Below are 14,365 nucleotides of genomic sequence, written 5' to 3'. Positions count from 1 at the left end.
ACAGAGGAATGGATACAGAAATTATGGTACATTTAGACAATGGAGTACTACTCAGCTATTAAAAAGAATGAATTTATGAAATTCCTAGCCAAATGGATGGACCTGGAGGGCATCATCTTGAGTGAAGTAACACAATCACAAAAGAACTCACACAATATGTATTCACTGATAAGTGGATATTAGCCCAAAACTTAGGATACCCAAGATATAAGATACAATTTGATAAACGCATGAAACTCAAGAAGAATGAAGACCAAAGTGTGGACACTGTGCACCTTCTTAGAATTGGGAACAAAACACCCAGGGAAGGAGTTACAGAGACAAAGTTCGTAGCTGTGATGAAAGGATGGACCATTTAGAGACTGCCGTATCCAGGGATCCATCCCATAATCAGCTTCTAAACGCTGACACCATTGCATACACTAGCAAGATTTTGCTGAAAGGACCCAAATATAGCTGTCTCTTGTGAGACGATGCCGGGGCCTAGCAAACACAGGAGTGGATGTTCACAGTCAGCTATTGGATGTATCACAGGGCTCCCAATGGAGAAGCTAGAGAAAGTACCCAAGGAGCTAAAGGGATCTGCAACCCTATTGTTGGAACAACATGATGTACTAACCAGAACCCCGGAGCTCTTGTCTCTAGCTGCATATGTATCGAAAGATGGCCTAGTCGGCCATCAATGGAAAGAGAGGCCCATTGGACTTGCAAACTTTATATGCCCCAATATAGGGGAATGCCAGGGCCAAAATTGGGAATGGGTGGGTAGGGAAGTGGGGGGCGCCATGGGGGACTTTTGGGATAGCATTGGAAATGTAATTGAGGAAAATATGTAATAAAAATATTAAAAATTAAAAAAAAGAACAGTGGGAAATGGGATAATAAAGCTTCTACTTTTATTTAAAAAATTAATAGTTTTAAAAACATATTTATGTCAGTAGGTCTCTTGGGTTCTTTTTCTTTAGTGTTTACTTTTACCTCTGCCCCTCAAAGCCCTAGTTGCCCCAATATCATACCAGAATTCATCTGTTCTCCATTGAATTCCTTTCATCCTTATTTTTAAAAAAATAGGCATACTTACTTTTGTGGACATATTTCTTAGTAATATCTAACCTCCATCAATAGTAAGCAGGCTCCATGGCTGTAGTTACAGTGGGTGTTGACATTTGGTAGCTTATTTTATTTTCAGTGAATTTAGTTCTGCTCTTTTGCCTTTCAATACAAATGTTAAAGGAATCTTGCTAATACTGTAATTAAAGTAAGTGTCCAACAATTCCTCAGTGAAGAAAATACAGCATATGTGATGATTTGTATAAGCTCGGTCCAGAGAGTGGCACTATTAGTAAGTGTGGCCTTGTTGGAGTAGGCGTGTCACTGTGGGCCTGGGCTTAAGACCTCATCCTAACTGCCTGGAAGCCAGTCTTTCACTAGCAGCCTTCAGATAAAGCTGTAGAACTCTCAGCTCTTCCTGCGCCATGCTTGCTTGGATGCTGCCATGCTCCTGCCTTGATGATGATGGACTGAACCTCTGAACCTGTAAGTCAGCCCCAATTAAATGTTGTCCTTATAAGAGTTGCCTTGGTCATAGTGTCTGTTCACAGCAGTAAAACCCTAACTAAGGCAGTATACATACAGATGGAATACTATTCAGCCTTTAATAGGAAGGGGACAAGTTGTCAGTTAAAAGCCCAGCATAGGAAATGGTATCATACAATCTCACTTAGACAGAAAGTCTGAAAAAGTGGAAACCACAGGAAAGAATGAAGTAGTGGTATCCAGGAACTGGGAATGAAGAGACCAGAATTTTATCAAAAGATAGAAACTGTTCAATTCCCAGCAACCACATGGTGACTCACAACCATCTGTAATGGGCATCTGAAGCTGTCTTCTGGTGTGTCTGAAGACAGTGACAGTATACCCACATGTATGAAATAAATAAGTTTTTTTTAAAGATAGAACCATTGGTAGCAAGAGGAACAAGTGTAAAAGTTGTATTGCACAACACACCACAGTTAGTGATGGTGTCTTTGTATCTGAGAAATGCTGAAGGAAGGATTTTAAATGTTTTCATCACAGATGGATGTTGCTAGGGCTGGAGAGATGGCTCAGAGGTTAAGAGCACTGACTGCTCTTCCAGAGGTCCTGAGTTCAATTCCCAGCAACCACATGGGGGCTCACAACCATCTGTAATGGGATCAGATACCCTCTTCTGGTGTGTAAATCTTTTTTTTTAAATGTATGTTATGGAGGGACCCATGGCCCCAGCTACATATGTAGCAGAGGATGGCCTTATCTGGCATCAATGGGAGGGGAGGCTCTTGGTCCTGTGGAGGCTTGATGCCCCAGCATAGGGGGATGCTAGAGAGGTGTGGGGGGAGTGGGGGAGTGGGTGGAGGAGCATCCTCATAGAGGCAAAGGGGAGGAGGATGGGATGGGGGTTGTGGAGGGGAAACCAGGAAGGGTGATATCATTTGAAATGTAACTGAATAAAATGATTAATAAAAAAATGTATGTTTTTTGTATAATTATACAGTATGTATAATGATATATGTGTTAACTAGGGTAATTTAGCCACTTCACAATGTATACATATGTCAAAACACCTCATTCTACATGCAATTTTAGAGTAATTAACTTAAAATTTTTATCCAAGGTATTAGCAATCAGAATAGATTAAATCCTGTAAAGAAACTGAATCAACAATCAAAAACACTCAGCAAGGTAAAACTCAAGACTAGATGGCTTCACTAGGAATTTTACCAAATAGTTAAATATTAATACTATTTACTTTAAGACTTAAAAAATATACTTGAAAGAAACACTTCCAACTTCATTCTTTGAGTTCAGTGTTGATTGCCTGGTTTTAAAATAATACAAAAAATATCTAGAAGTACACGCTGATATGTCTAGTGGTTATAGTCGCAAAACTCCTCAACAGCTAGAAGACTGGGAAATGCTGAGTTGCTAAAGTGCTTGCCACATCAGCATAAGGACCTGACTTTGGTCCCCATGAGTCACATAAAAGCCACCCACAGCTGCATGTACCTGTAACCCCAGCCCTGGGAAGGCAGAGGCAGGAGGGCCTTTGGGACCTTCTGCCCAGCCACTGCAGCAGAATCCAGAAGCTCTGGGTTCAATGAAACGTCCAAACTCACATAAAATAACGAGTGAGTTCTTGGTGTCCCAGCAAAGACCTTCACACCTATCCTTGTACAAATGGCCCTGGTTACATCCAGTGGGCCCAAAGCAAAAGCAAATCAGCAAACAAAAACAAAAAAGCCATCAAATGGGACCAGGACATACTGGCAGTCGGGGGAAGGGAGGGCAGAGATAAAAGAAGAATAATTGAGCATGCAAGGATGGGTATGCCCAGAGTGTATTACATACATATATGTGTAAAATTCTTACATCATAGATTAATTTTAAAACATGAATAAAAATAAGATGGATAGTGATTGACAAAGACATCTAATGATGACCTCTGCTCTCTATACACACCCTACATATACAAGTTCACAATCACTGATGTGTACACAGACACAGAAATGCACACACACATACATATTCTAAAGAAAACATTGGCAAATTAATTCTTAGAGCATATGAACAGGACCATCCATCATTACTAAGTACAATATATCCCTGGTGGTTTAATTTATGAAAATCAATCAGTCATATAGGTCATATGAATACTATAATGCACAAAAAACCCCCGCATGGTCTTCATAATACAGAAGTTTTTTGGCAAAACTCAGTACTGCTTAGTGATTAAAAACTCCTCAAACCAGGAATAGAAGACATCCCCTCTCCCCATTATAATAAAAGAGAATTGAAACCCATTATAGCTAGCACCATTCTCAATGGGAAAACACTTCAGGAAAAAGAGAAAGTGCATACTCACACAGATCCTGTTCAATGCTGTATAGGAGGACTAGCTCAGAGCAATTATACAGAAAAAAATTAAAACTAAGAAAATACATCTTCTGATTAGAAATGAAATACTCTTGTTTCTATTTATCAGATGACATGATCTTATATAGAAAGTTCTAGAGAATCCAGTAGAAACCTATCGGCATGAATGAATAGGACAACTGGGTTCCAGAAGCCAATATCAGCACATGTAGTAAATTGTAAATCTATGTAACAAAGGTGAAAATCTGACCCAGGGATTCAGAAGGTAAGGTAGCCTTTAAGAGCACCAAAAGGAATGGAATACCTAACAAACAAATTTAATAGTACAAAATGTATATTATGAAAATTATAAAACCCTGTTGTAGATGACTTAAATAACTGAATCCCAGAGAACAATATTCTCACAGGTTGATTTATAGGGTCAGTGCAACCCCTTGTATGCTGGCTTATTTCTTTACAGAAGTTAAATATACTAAGCCTCAAAATTATATAAAATATACTAAAGACCCAGAATGAAAAAGAGCCAAGTTGGTAGACTCATACTTCTTGATCTCAGATACTCCTACAAAGCTACAGCAGTTAGAAAGGTGCTGTTGGTTAAAAATAAGGGTATATATGGACAGGAAGGAATCAAGAGCCCAGAAATAAACCCTGATGTTTAGTATGAATTGATTTTGATATGGGTTCTGATACTATGTAACGTGAAAAAAATTTAAGTTGAAATAGTCTTACTAACAAATGATGTTAAGTGATTGACTACGTCAAAAAAGGGAGTCATCAAAGTCCTTTCTCCTACATAGAGAAAAATTTGCTCAATGTGAACCACAGATCTAAATATAGAAGTAGAATTATAAAAGTCTTTTAACAAAGAACACAGGTTTGCATTTTCATGACCTTGAACAGTTTCTTAGATATGATGCCAAAACCAAAAGATACAAAACAAGAAAAGAAATAGAGTAAGGGTCACCAAAATTAAAGCTTTAGGGCTTAAAGAGCCACCATCCATAGACTGAAAAGATAACCTAAAGAATGGTAAAATTTTAAGGAAATCCTACATTTGGTAAAGAACGTATAACTAGAAAAATGTACTCTTACAACTCAATAAGAAGACACCTAATCCAGTTTGGTAAAGGATAATTTAAATAGACACTGTTTCTAACGAACATAGCAAATGGCCAATAGGAATGTAGAAAGATCTCAGGTGTCATTTGCCATCAGGGAAATGTGTCAGGATGAGATACTAATCCATATTCACTAGGATGGCACGGCACAACTTTCCTATCGTTGCTATAACAGAGTCCCACACACGTGGTGACTCAACTCCTCCTCAAGGCCAGAAGTCTGAAAGCTTTGCCGGGCCTACATTGTCGTGTAGAGAAAGTTGTACTACAGACTCTACAGTGTCCAGAGGCTCTAGGGCAGAATCTCTCTTGCCTCTTCTGGAAGGTGACTTGACAATCTGATCCTGGCTTTTTTGTCACCCGCCTCTCCTCCCTGTAGTTGGGTCTCACTCCACCTCTATTAAAAACAATGATTGCATTTAGAGTGCCCCTACGTAATTCAGGATCATCTCTTCCACCTGCAAATACTGATTTTTTTTTCTGTTTTGTGTGTGTGTGTGTGTGTGTGTGTGTGTGTGTGTGTGTGTGTGTGTGTGTAGGGTAGGGTAGGAGGAGGTTCAAGATTGAACCCCGGTTGACCTGGTACTCCAATGAAGATCAAGTAGCCTTGAACTCACAGCAGTCTTCCAACCTCAGCCTCCCAAGTGCTGGGATTACAGACATGTGCCACAAAGCCCATCTTAGATCCTTAATTTAGTCATACCACCTGCTTAGACTCTTTTTTCCATGTAAGGTAATATTCATAGGTTACAGAGATTAGAACCCAGTCATCACAGGGAGTCATTTAATCTATTATAAACACTATCAAAATAAAGATAACAGTTGTTAGTGGAAGTTAGAAGATTATAACCTCATATACCACGAGGGAGAACACAAATGCTACAGACACTTTGATAGTAGTCTGACAGTTCCTCCAGGATTACATGGGAATGACCGGGCAACTCTGTTTTGACCTATGGAACTATAAGAAACGAAGTCATACGTCCAAAGCAGTATTATTTACAATAGCAAAAGAAAGCAGGAAAAATTAAAATTACGACCAATGAAGGAATAAGATGAAATAAAACATTATATCCATATAGCAAAGTGTTCACAAATAAAAATAAAATACTGATTCGTGCTACAACATAGAAGAACTTCAAAAACATTATGCTGTTTTTAAAAATCCAGACCTAAAGGGCCACTTGTTTTATGACTCTATTTATATGACCTCTCACAGAAAATCAATCACTGTTGCCCAGACGTGGCAGATGGGAAGTTAGGGAGCAATAGGTAGAGCACAGATTTCTGAAATCAGTTTGAGAACATAGCCTCAGATTTCTATCCCGGGGTGTCCACATGGGGGGCAGCTGAGAAAACAGTTCTCCAGTGGTGGTGTGGTCCGCTCTCACAGGACTGCAAAGGTTTGTATTATCCAATATTCACAATCGTGTGTGTGTGTGTGTGTGTGTGTGTGTGTGTGTGTGTGTGTGTGTGTGTAGTGCCTTCCAAACTGAACTACAGTCTATGTGGCCCAAAGACTATACCAGAAATTGCAGAGAACCAAATGAACTGCCCGAGAGAACTGACTAAGAACTATGTCTAAACGTTTAGCTCTACCATCCACCCAACAGCTTAAAGACATATGAAATGCCATATAGTAAAAGCACACAAACATCTCCTGCTACAGCTTGCACACATACGTCACTAAGTTATTGGCTTGTCTTACAGATCGACTCATCTATCATCCTAAGTAACAATATTGTATCCTTAACAATAAGCTTTTCCAAGAAAGGATCTTGAAAGTGTTGGGTAACTTGGGAGGTATTTTAACCATGGACACATGAGAAATGTTCTCTCCCTGTTGCTGGGATCCACCCAACTCCACTTTCACAATGATCTCACCCCACAAAAGATAAAGGAATGAATAACAGTACGCACAGCTGTGGCTACCATAACGCATCATGAAAGTATTTACCTTGTCAAAGAGTTCCTGGTAAAGGGATAATCTAAGAAAGGTATGCTCTAATCCATTTCAGCTTACTCATACTTTAAATGAGGAAGACAAACGACCATTTTGAATGCTTCATCTACTTATTGTACTTTACCAAAGGCTCATTTAATTATTTGTGTCCTGTGAACTCAGCGGAGGCCATTGTTCTTCTGAGAGCTTCAGTTTGCAATGTTTATTCAGTTCCAGGTATAAGGCCCCGGGAAGAATGAGCCAATGAGTGGTAGTAGCATCAGGGGATTCTTTGTTTATCAAGGTGATGGAAACACCAAAGCTAGATTCATTCTTCGATTCATCTAACAAATGTCTCCAGGTGGCTAAGACCCTGGAAATGTCTCCCAGTATGACCTCTCTAACTTTTATCTTCATGATTTAATGGCCCAGTGTTACCAGTGGCTCTGGTGATATCACACTCAGAAAAGTAGTTCGTTTCTGCCCTCCAACAGAAATGAAGAGCTCTAAAGGGCTCATTGAAATCAGTCTCATTATAGGAAATGCAGAGTCTCTCAGAAGAAAATATCCTTGTAAACTTAGAGAAACATACAAATTCAAATGCCAGCACATTTATTTCCAATAATCTGGCTTCCTAATTTTTATTTTTATTTTTATTTTTTTTTAGGCTCTTGGGCCTGATGGCCACCCCTCTTTGCTGGGGGTGGAGCTTAGCACTACCTGAAATGGCTTGGGAATATTTGGAGAGAACAGAAATAAGGGAGGTTCCAAGACTAGGACATAGGCTTGGATGTCTGGGAAAGCATCCACGGGTCAGCCCTATTCTTTTTTTTTTTTTTTAATTAGGTAATTTCCTCAATTACATTTCCAATGCTATCCAAAAAGTCCCCAATACACTCCCCCCCCCAGTCCCCCACCCACCCACCCCCACCCCTTGGCCCTGGCATTCCCCTGTATGTGTGTGTGTGTGGTATGTGCAAATATATACATATATACATATATATACACACATATATATGTATAGATACACACGTATGCATGTGTGTAAGAGATGAGCACACATATTTTCACCTTATTTTTTGAGACAAGGTCTCTCACTGCTCCTCTAGCTAAAGGATTGAAAGGATTGACCAGGCTGACGGGCCACTGAGCTTTGGAAACTTTCTTGTCTCTTCTTGCCCTCTCCATCAGCTCTGGAGTCACAGATGCAGGCTCAGTCACAGATGCAGGCTCTGTCATTCTTGATTTTATGTGGGTGCCAGGGATCTGAACTCAGGTCCTCACATTTGTGAGCCCTGCACCCACTAAAGGATCTCTCCAGCTTCTGCTTATTCATTTTAAAGGATAACTTTGTGTATTACATAGAATTTTATGTTTTCTCATCACCCAGCATTCACTAATTTGTAACTAATATTTTATAAAAGGCCATTGAATGAATGACAGTCTGAATGACTAACCAAAGTTCTACAAAATAAGGATGTGACTCATAGGACAGTGTGTCCTTCCCTGATGCTTCTACACATTCATGTTACTTAATTGACATTCAAATTTTTTTTATTGAAGCAATGAAAAATCCTAAAAGTAGATGATATTATGGAAACTTTTTAATGATTTAGAAAGACTCAGTTTAAAACAACCCTGTCAACATTTCAGTAATTAATATGAAAAATAAAGATGTATTTGAGAAAGCCATCCAAGTGTCTTTCTAGGCAGGATATGCTCTGCCTTTGAGTCATGAACCCGAGCACAGGGACTCATATGTACCAATGAACTTGGTCCTGTATCTGAAGCAGCATTAGGCAGGTGCAAAGTCCGCGCCATAACAGTGAGTCAGCCCATATGTACTACAGACTCAGTGATTACAAAGTGGGCTGTTGGGCGTGTCACAGAGACAACTCTGGCACAGTGACCGAGCTTGTCTGATTTCCATAATGTTCTGGCTAGTTCTTCAGGGCTACCTTCTTGTCATAGGTGCAGCCCTCTTGATGAAAACTTCACTAACTATTCGCTAGAACTATTGATTCATATTCCTCTAATATAGCATGCTCATGAAACACATGGAGAGAAAACAAAGCCAAGGGGCAAAAAGAAAAAAAAAAAAGGTAGGGGTGGTTAGTAGAAAGGAGCTTTTGTCCAGGAGACTCAAGTGAAATTCAATTATCTTCTTAGTGGTCGTAAGTATGGATAGTGTCATGTGTGGACTTTTAGTGAGCCAAGTAGTCAACTGTTGATGTAGGTATTTGATTAGCAAAGTCTGTTGATGCTTTGAAACCTGGAAGGATGGAAATAGCTACAAAGTTAAAGAATTTCTATCAATATGGGTAAGTTTGTTTTTTCTATTCTTCTGTACTAAATGCCACTTCCAACTCAGTCGGTATTATCTTTGGATGTTTGGAATTATAATTTAAGGTGTAACAAAAAAGAAAAATAGCTTACCCACAGCTTGTTCCGTTTGTCATGTTCTGGTTGAAGGAGCTGTTGATCCATACAATGGTGTTATTCATACACACTTTTCCTGGAATACTGAGTTCTTGTTTTTCAATGTCATATTCAACAAAAATATCTGTCAGTATACCAAACACAATAATCATGCCTGGCTGGGCCATTCCATGGAGCAATGCGCACACACTTCCCATAAACATCAGCCAGTTGTCTTTTGATGAAGAGAATCGAAACTTGAAAAACAAAGGGTTCAGAGATTATCTATATGTAAAAAGCACGTGGGGGATGGGGTGGGGGAATGGGCAGGAGGACTATTTAATTTCACCTCTATTCTGTTAAACAACATTCAACACCAGGTGCTTGTCGGGGTCATCTCTGAGCAGTTGTCTTCACACTAATTATGTAGAAGTACTAGCTATCAATTGTCTAAAACATCAGATCCTTATATTACGTCCAAATCTTTGAGCCTCTTCTCCTCAGGCCAGGAGCTGACTTTACTACCTTCCAAGTCTTCATCACAGATGCCATTACCAGGTAGACATACTGAGTGAACATTTAACAGTGCAGGAAGTTGCCTCTCAGCTCTGAGAACCCATCCCGACAACAGGCAAATTGTTGCTTAAAAATGCTCCATCCTAAACGGTGGTGGCACACCCCTTTAATCCCAGCACTCAGGAGCCAGAGGCAGGCAGATCTCTGAGTTGGAGGCCAGCCTAGTCTACAGAGCAAGTTCCAGGGCAGGCAGGGCTACAGAAAAACAGTATTTTGGAGAAAGAGAGAAAGAGAGAAAGAGAGAGAGAGAGAGAGAGAGAGAGAGAGAGAGAGAGAGAGAGAGAGAGAGAGAGAGAGAGAGAGAGAGAGAGAGAGAGAAAGAAAGAAAGAAAGAAAGAAAGAAAGAAAGAAAGAAAGAAAGAAAGAAAGAAAGAAAGAGAAAGAGGAAATGCCTGCATCCTATACAAATTTGTGGTAGATATATAAGCTATGGAATTTCTAAAGACTTCTCATAATAATGTATATATGTGATCTATTGCCCTGGGAGTTACTGTAAAGGCTTTCCTTATTAAGATTATAATTGTGTGTTGATGGATTCTATCCCACTGATATTAGACAGTGGGTTTACTAAGCATTGGATTTCTAATCAGTATTCATATGTTCGGTAAAGCTCATGACTACAAGGCTGATCACTAGAGTTAAGTCCTGCCAGTATGATTAAGGAGTTGGCTCTTCCTCTACTGTGGGAATAACTCACAGTTGCAAAATCAGCCAAGTGAAGCAGCACAGTGCATTATTTACCAGTTCAAAGAAGCCAACTCGAGCGCCTTCCCCTTTCTTCTTATCTTGTAACCTGAAGAGAAGAAAAGGCATTTAAAGGTCATGTTCCCAAAACTGGTGAGAAATTCTCCCTACATGGTGCTTTTCTGAATTATTCTTTAATAAGTATTCATTTCCCCTGTGGCTGGGAATTCTGGCCAAACCCAGTATTTTAATGTATTTTGCACCGATGAATTCCCAAAAGCTGTAGGTGCCTGGACAAGACTTGTACAGGGCCATACCAATCCACCTTACAGCATGAGGAAGGGGGTGGGGAGAAGGGGAGTTCACAAGGTCGGACACATAGTTGAAGAGTTATAGGTGATCAATAACAGCTGAAAGCAGGGGCTGGGCTGTGTTTTATTCAGGAGTAAGAGTCTTAGTAGATTGCCCATAATCCAACAGTCAGCCTTAGGCCATGTGTACAGGCAACATTAACTGGACTCAGCAGGAAATACAATATAAAATATTTGTATATATTTTTGTATATTTATTTTTTGTATAATTTATATATATGTATATTTGTTCTAAATATATATATTATGCTACGTATTCTACATATATTTTACATGTTCTATATATATTTATATATGTTCTATATATACATACAGATAGAGATATAGATACATAGAATATATATAGAACAATTATAATGTATATATAATAGTATATATATTCTAGTTATGAAAACGATCACCCATCCGTTTAACTTTGCCAAAAGTGCTCCCTCTCAAAATGTCCTTTCTTAGACCCTCATGCGGACAGTTACTCCAACTTCAGATTCTCACTCCAAGTCTCCTAAGTCTCCTTGGCAGGGCCTTCTCTAGCCAAAATCGTTAAGATTTCAATAACATCTGCCCTGACACACACATTCCTTCTTAGATCTTCATCTCCAATTCACTCTTTTTCTTAGGAAAAAAAAAAAAAGTTATGCATTCTCAGTAGCTACCCTGTAGTATGTTTTCTAAATTTATAATGTTTATTCTATCTCCCCATAAATATACTTTCCTCATGAGCCTAGAGGGATGTACCACTATTATTCTGCTAAAGAAACATAGCAGTGTAATGACTCCTAATGACATACTGCTAAACCCCTGGATCAGAGCATCCCATGGCTCTCGTCAGAGATGCTTCTTCTTGGAGTAGTTGGGAATTAACACAGAGATTCACAACTGAAAACCTGCAAAGAGGAAGAGACTGTGGAACACTCATCAAACCCCTCTCCTTGGGGCTCAGGGATCTATAATGCAAAAAGATGTAAGAACCAGAGAGGATGAAGGACCCCCGAGAGTGCAACAGGACGGATGCACACGGGAATTCACAGAGACTGTGTCAACACAACTGAAACCTGCACAGGTTCAAACCAGATGGGGTCCCAGCACTGAAAGGAAGAAGTGGACACAGGCTCTGGGCCTTAACCTCTTGCAATTGATGCCTGCTGGCAAAGGGATAATCCATTTTCTCCAACAGAATGTCACTGGGCTTATCAATCACAGTACAGAGCAAAGAGGCCCCATGCCTAGGACTGACTGACTGACACAAAATTAATTCCATGATTCTTTGCTTGTTGTAGGCTTTTTTTGTTGTTGTTGTTTTTGTTTTTTGATTTTTTGAGACAGGGTTTCTCTGTGTAGCCCTGGCTGTCCTGCCACTCACTTTGTAGATCAGGCTGGCCTCGAACTCAGAAATCCGCCTGCCTCTGCCTCCCAAGTGCTGGGATTAAAGGCGTGTGCCAACTAGCCCATCTTTTGATACGTATGCAGCTAGAGTCAAGAGCTCCGGGGTACTGGTTAGTTCATAATGTTGTTGCACCTACAGGGTTGCAGGTCTCTTTAGCTCCTTGAGTACTTTCTCTAGCTCCTCCATTGGGGGCCCTGTGATCCATCCAATAGCTGACTATGAGCATCCACTTATGTGTTTGCTAGGCCCGGGCCTAGTCTCACAAGAGACAGCTATATCAGGGTCCGTTGGCCATCACTGGAAAGAGAGGCCCATTGGACACGCAAACTTTATATGCCCCAGTACAGGGGAACGCCAGGGTCAAAAAAATGGGAATGGGTGGGTAGGGAAGTGGGGGGGAGGGTATGGGGGACTTTTGGGATAGCATTGGAAATGTAATTGAGGAAAATACGTAATAAAAAAAAAGGCGTGTGCCACCACCTCCCGGCTGTTGTGGGCTTTTTGATTCCTTTAATTTTGTTTTGATATTCTTAGTCTTGTTGGGTTTTTTGTTTGTTTGTTATTTTCATTTTTGTGAAGGTTTGTTTTTTTTTTTTGAGATTGAGAGAGAACTAAGGTTGGGTGGGTAGGAGGGAAATGGGGGAGAACATGGTAGGAATCGGAGGCAGAAAACATGATCAAAATACATTATATATTTTAAAAAATGAAAAAAAAAATAAAATGCCCTCCTTGCGGTGAAGGATTTATAATAGATGTTTCTTTTCTGCACTTGCAATGGGACTCTTGGAGGACCAGGGTCACCTGATTTCTTCTAGCACAGTGCTAATCTTACTGGTTCTACTGTTGCCTTCTGTCCTGAAATACTTCAAACTTTCTAAATCAACCTTCTGCCATCCATCTTCCATGTCAGGTACTCACACGGTGCCTCTGTTCTAATGCAGCCCCATCTAATCCTGCCTTAACACTTCCTTACACGTGAACTCAAACGAGTGCTGAAGAGAAAGCTCAGAGAATTCAACTTTAGGTTTTTATTAGTCTCCAGGGGTCAGGAAATAGGGGAGATGGGGGGATTTGGAGGAGTGAGCAGAAGGCATAGAGTTGGAGGAGGAGGCAGGAGTGGAGTTGGAGGACCTCCTGGAACTCATGAAATCACACTATTGTCCAGCTCTTTCCTGTTTGTTCAGGCTAGAAGTTCTGTGGTAGACTGGGATGCAAGGAAGGAAACTGGGCATAATCAGGAAGAGCTATCCTATAAGGCTTTAAAGAGAAGAATAAAGCAGTCCAGCAGTGGTGGTACACGCCTTTAGTCCCAGCACTCAGAAGGCAGAGGCAGGTGGATCTCTGAGTTCGCAGGCAACCTGGTCTACAGAGTGAGTTCCAGGACAGCCAGAGCCACACAGAGACCCTGTCTTGGAAAAAGAAAAAAGAAAAGGTGTTCTATACTTTGTATACATAGTAAGTAACGTAGATGAAAATACTCTGTCCTATATTTATAGAAATATTCTGAAATCCTTCTAGAGAAGATGCTGTGGTGTTGAAACGGTCACTCACCTTGATTTCTTATCATTGTTATCTGTCAGGATGAAAACAACATATAAAGAGGTTAATAATTGTGTCAGAATGCAACATAATCATTAGTCAACCAAAAGCATATCTAGGAAGCACTTTTATTCATGAAATATTATAAACTAATAACTGTCTCTTTCTATCTCTTTATCATCCCTCCTTTTCTCCCCATCTCCTGCTGCTTTGACTATATGTTTGGATTTTTTTCCAGATTATAAAATATTTGTATTTTCTGAATATCAAAAGGAAGTCTTTCCCTTTTTGATACAGGGTCTCTCACTCTGTAATGTAAGCTGGTTTGGGAGCTACATAGACAAGAGTAGCCTCAAATTCAGACTTGTAGTAATTTTCCTGCTTCAGTCTCCCACGGACTAGAATTACAGATGTGAGC

General features: G+C 40.0%; 1 protein-coding gene across 1 annotated transcript in view; it reads right to left on the bottom strand.

Moving 5' to 3' along the window:
• Positions 1 to 14,365, bottom strand: part of Abcb11 (ATP binding cassette subfamily B member 11) — a 119,306-nt gene that overhangs the window by 91,964 nt on the left and 12,977 nt on the right. The window contains exons 3-5 of the mRNA XM_021182286.3: positions 13,960 to 13,981; positions 10,711 to 10,762; positions 9,412 to 9,650 (exon numbers count right to left, since the gene is read on the bottom strand). Of these exons, the coding sequence (XP_021037945.1) occupies positions 9,412 to 9,650; positions 10,711 to 10,762; positions 13,960 to 13,981 (313 nt within the window). The remainder of the gene's footprint in view (positions 1 to 9,411; positions 9,651 to 10,710; positions 10,763 to 13,959; positions 13,982 to 14,365) is intronic.

Source organism: Mus caroli, unplaced genomic scaffold, assembly GCF_978045245.1.
Source record: "Mus caroli unplaced genomic scaffold, Mus_caroli_1 scaffold_2, whole genome shotgun sequence".
Taxonomy (NCBI): domain Eukaryota; kingdom Metazoa; phylum Chordata; class Mammalia; order Rodentia; family Muridae; genus Mus; species Mus caroli.
The sequence above is the reverse complement of the archived record's forward strand: the minus strand, read 5'-3'. Positions and strand labels throughout refer to the sequence as shown.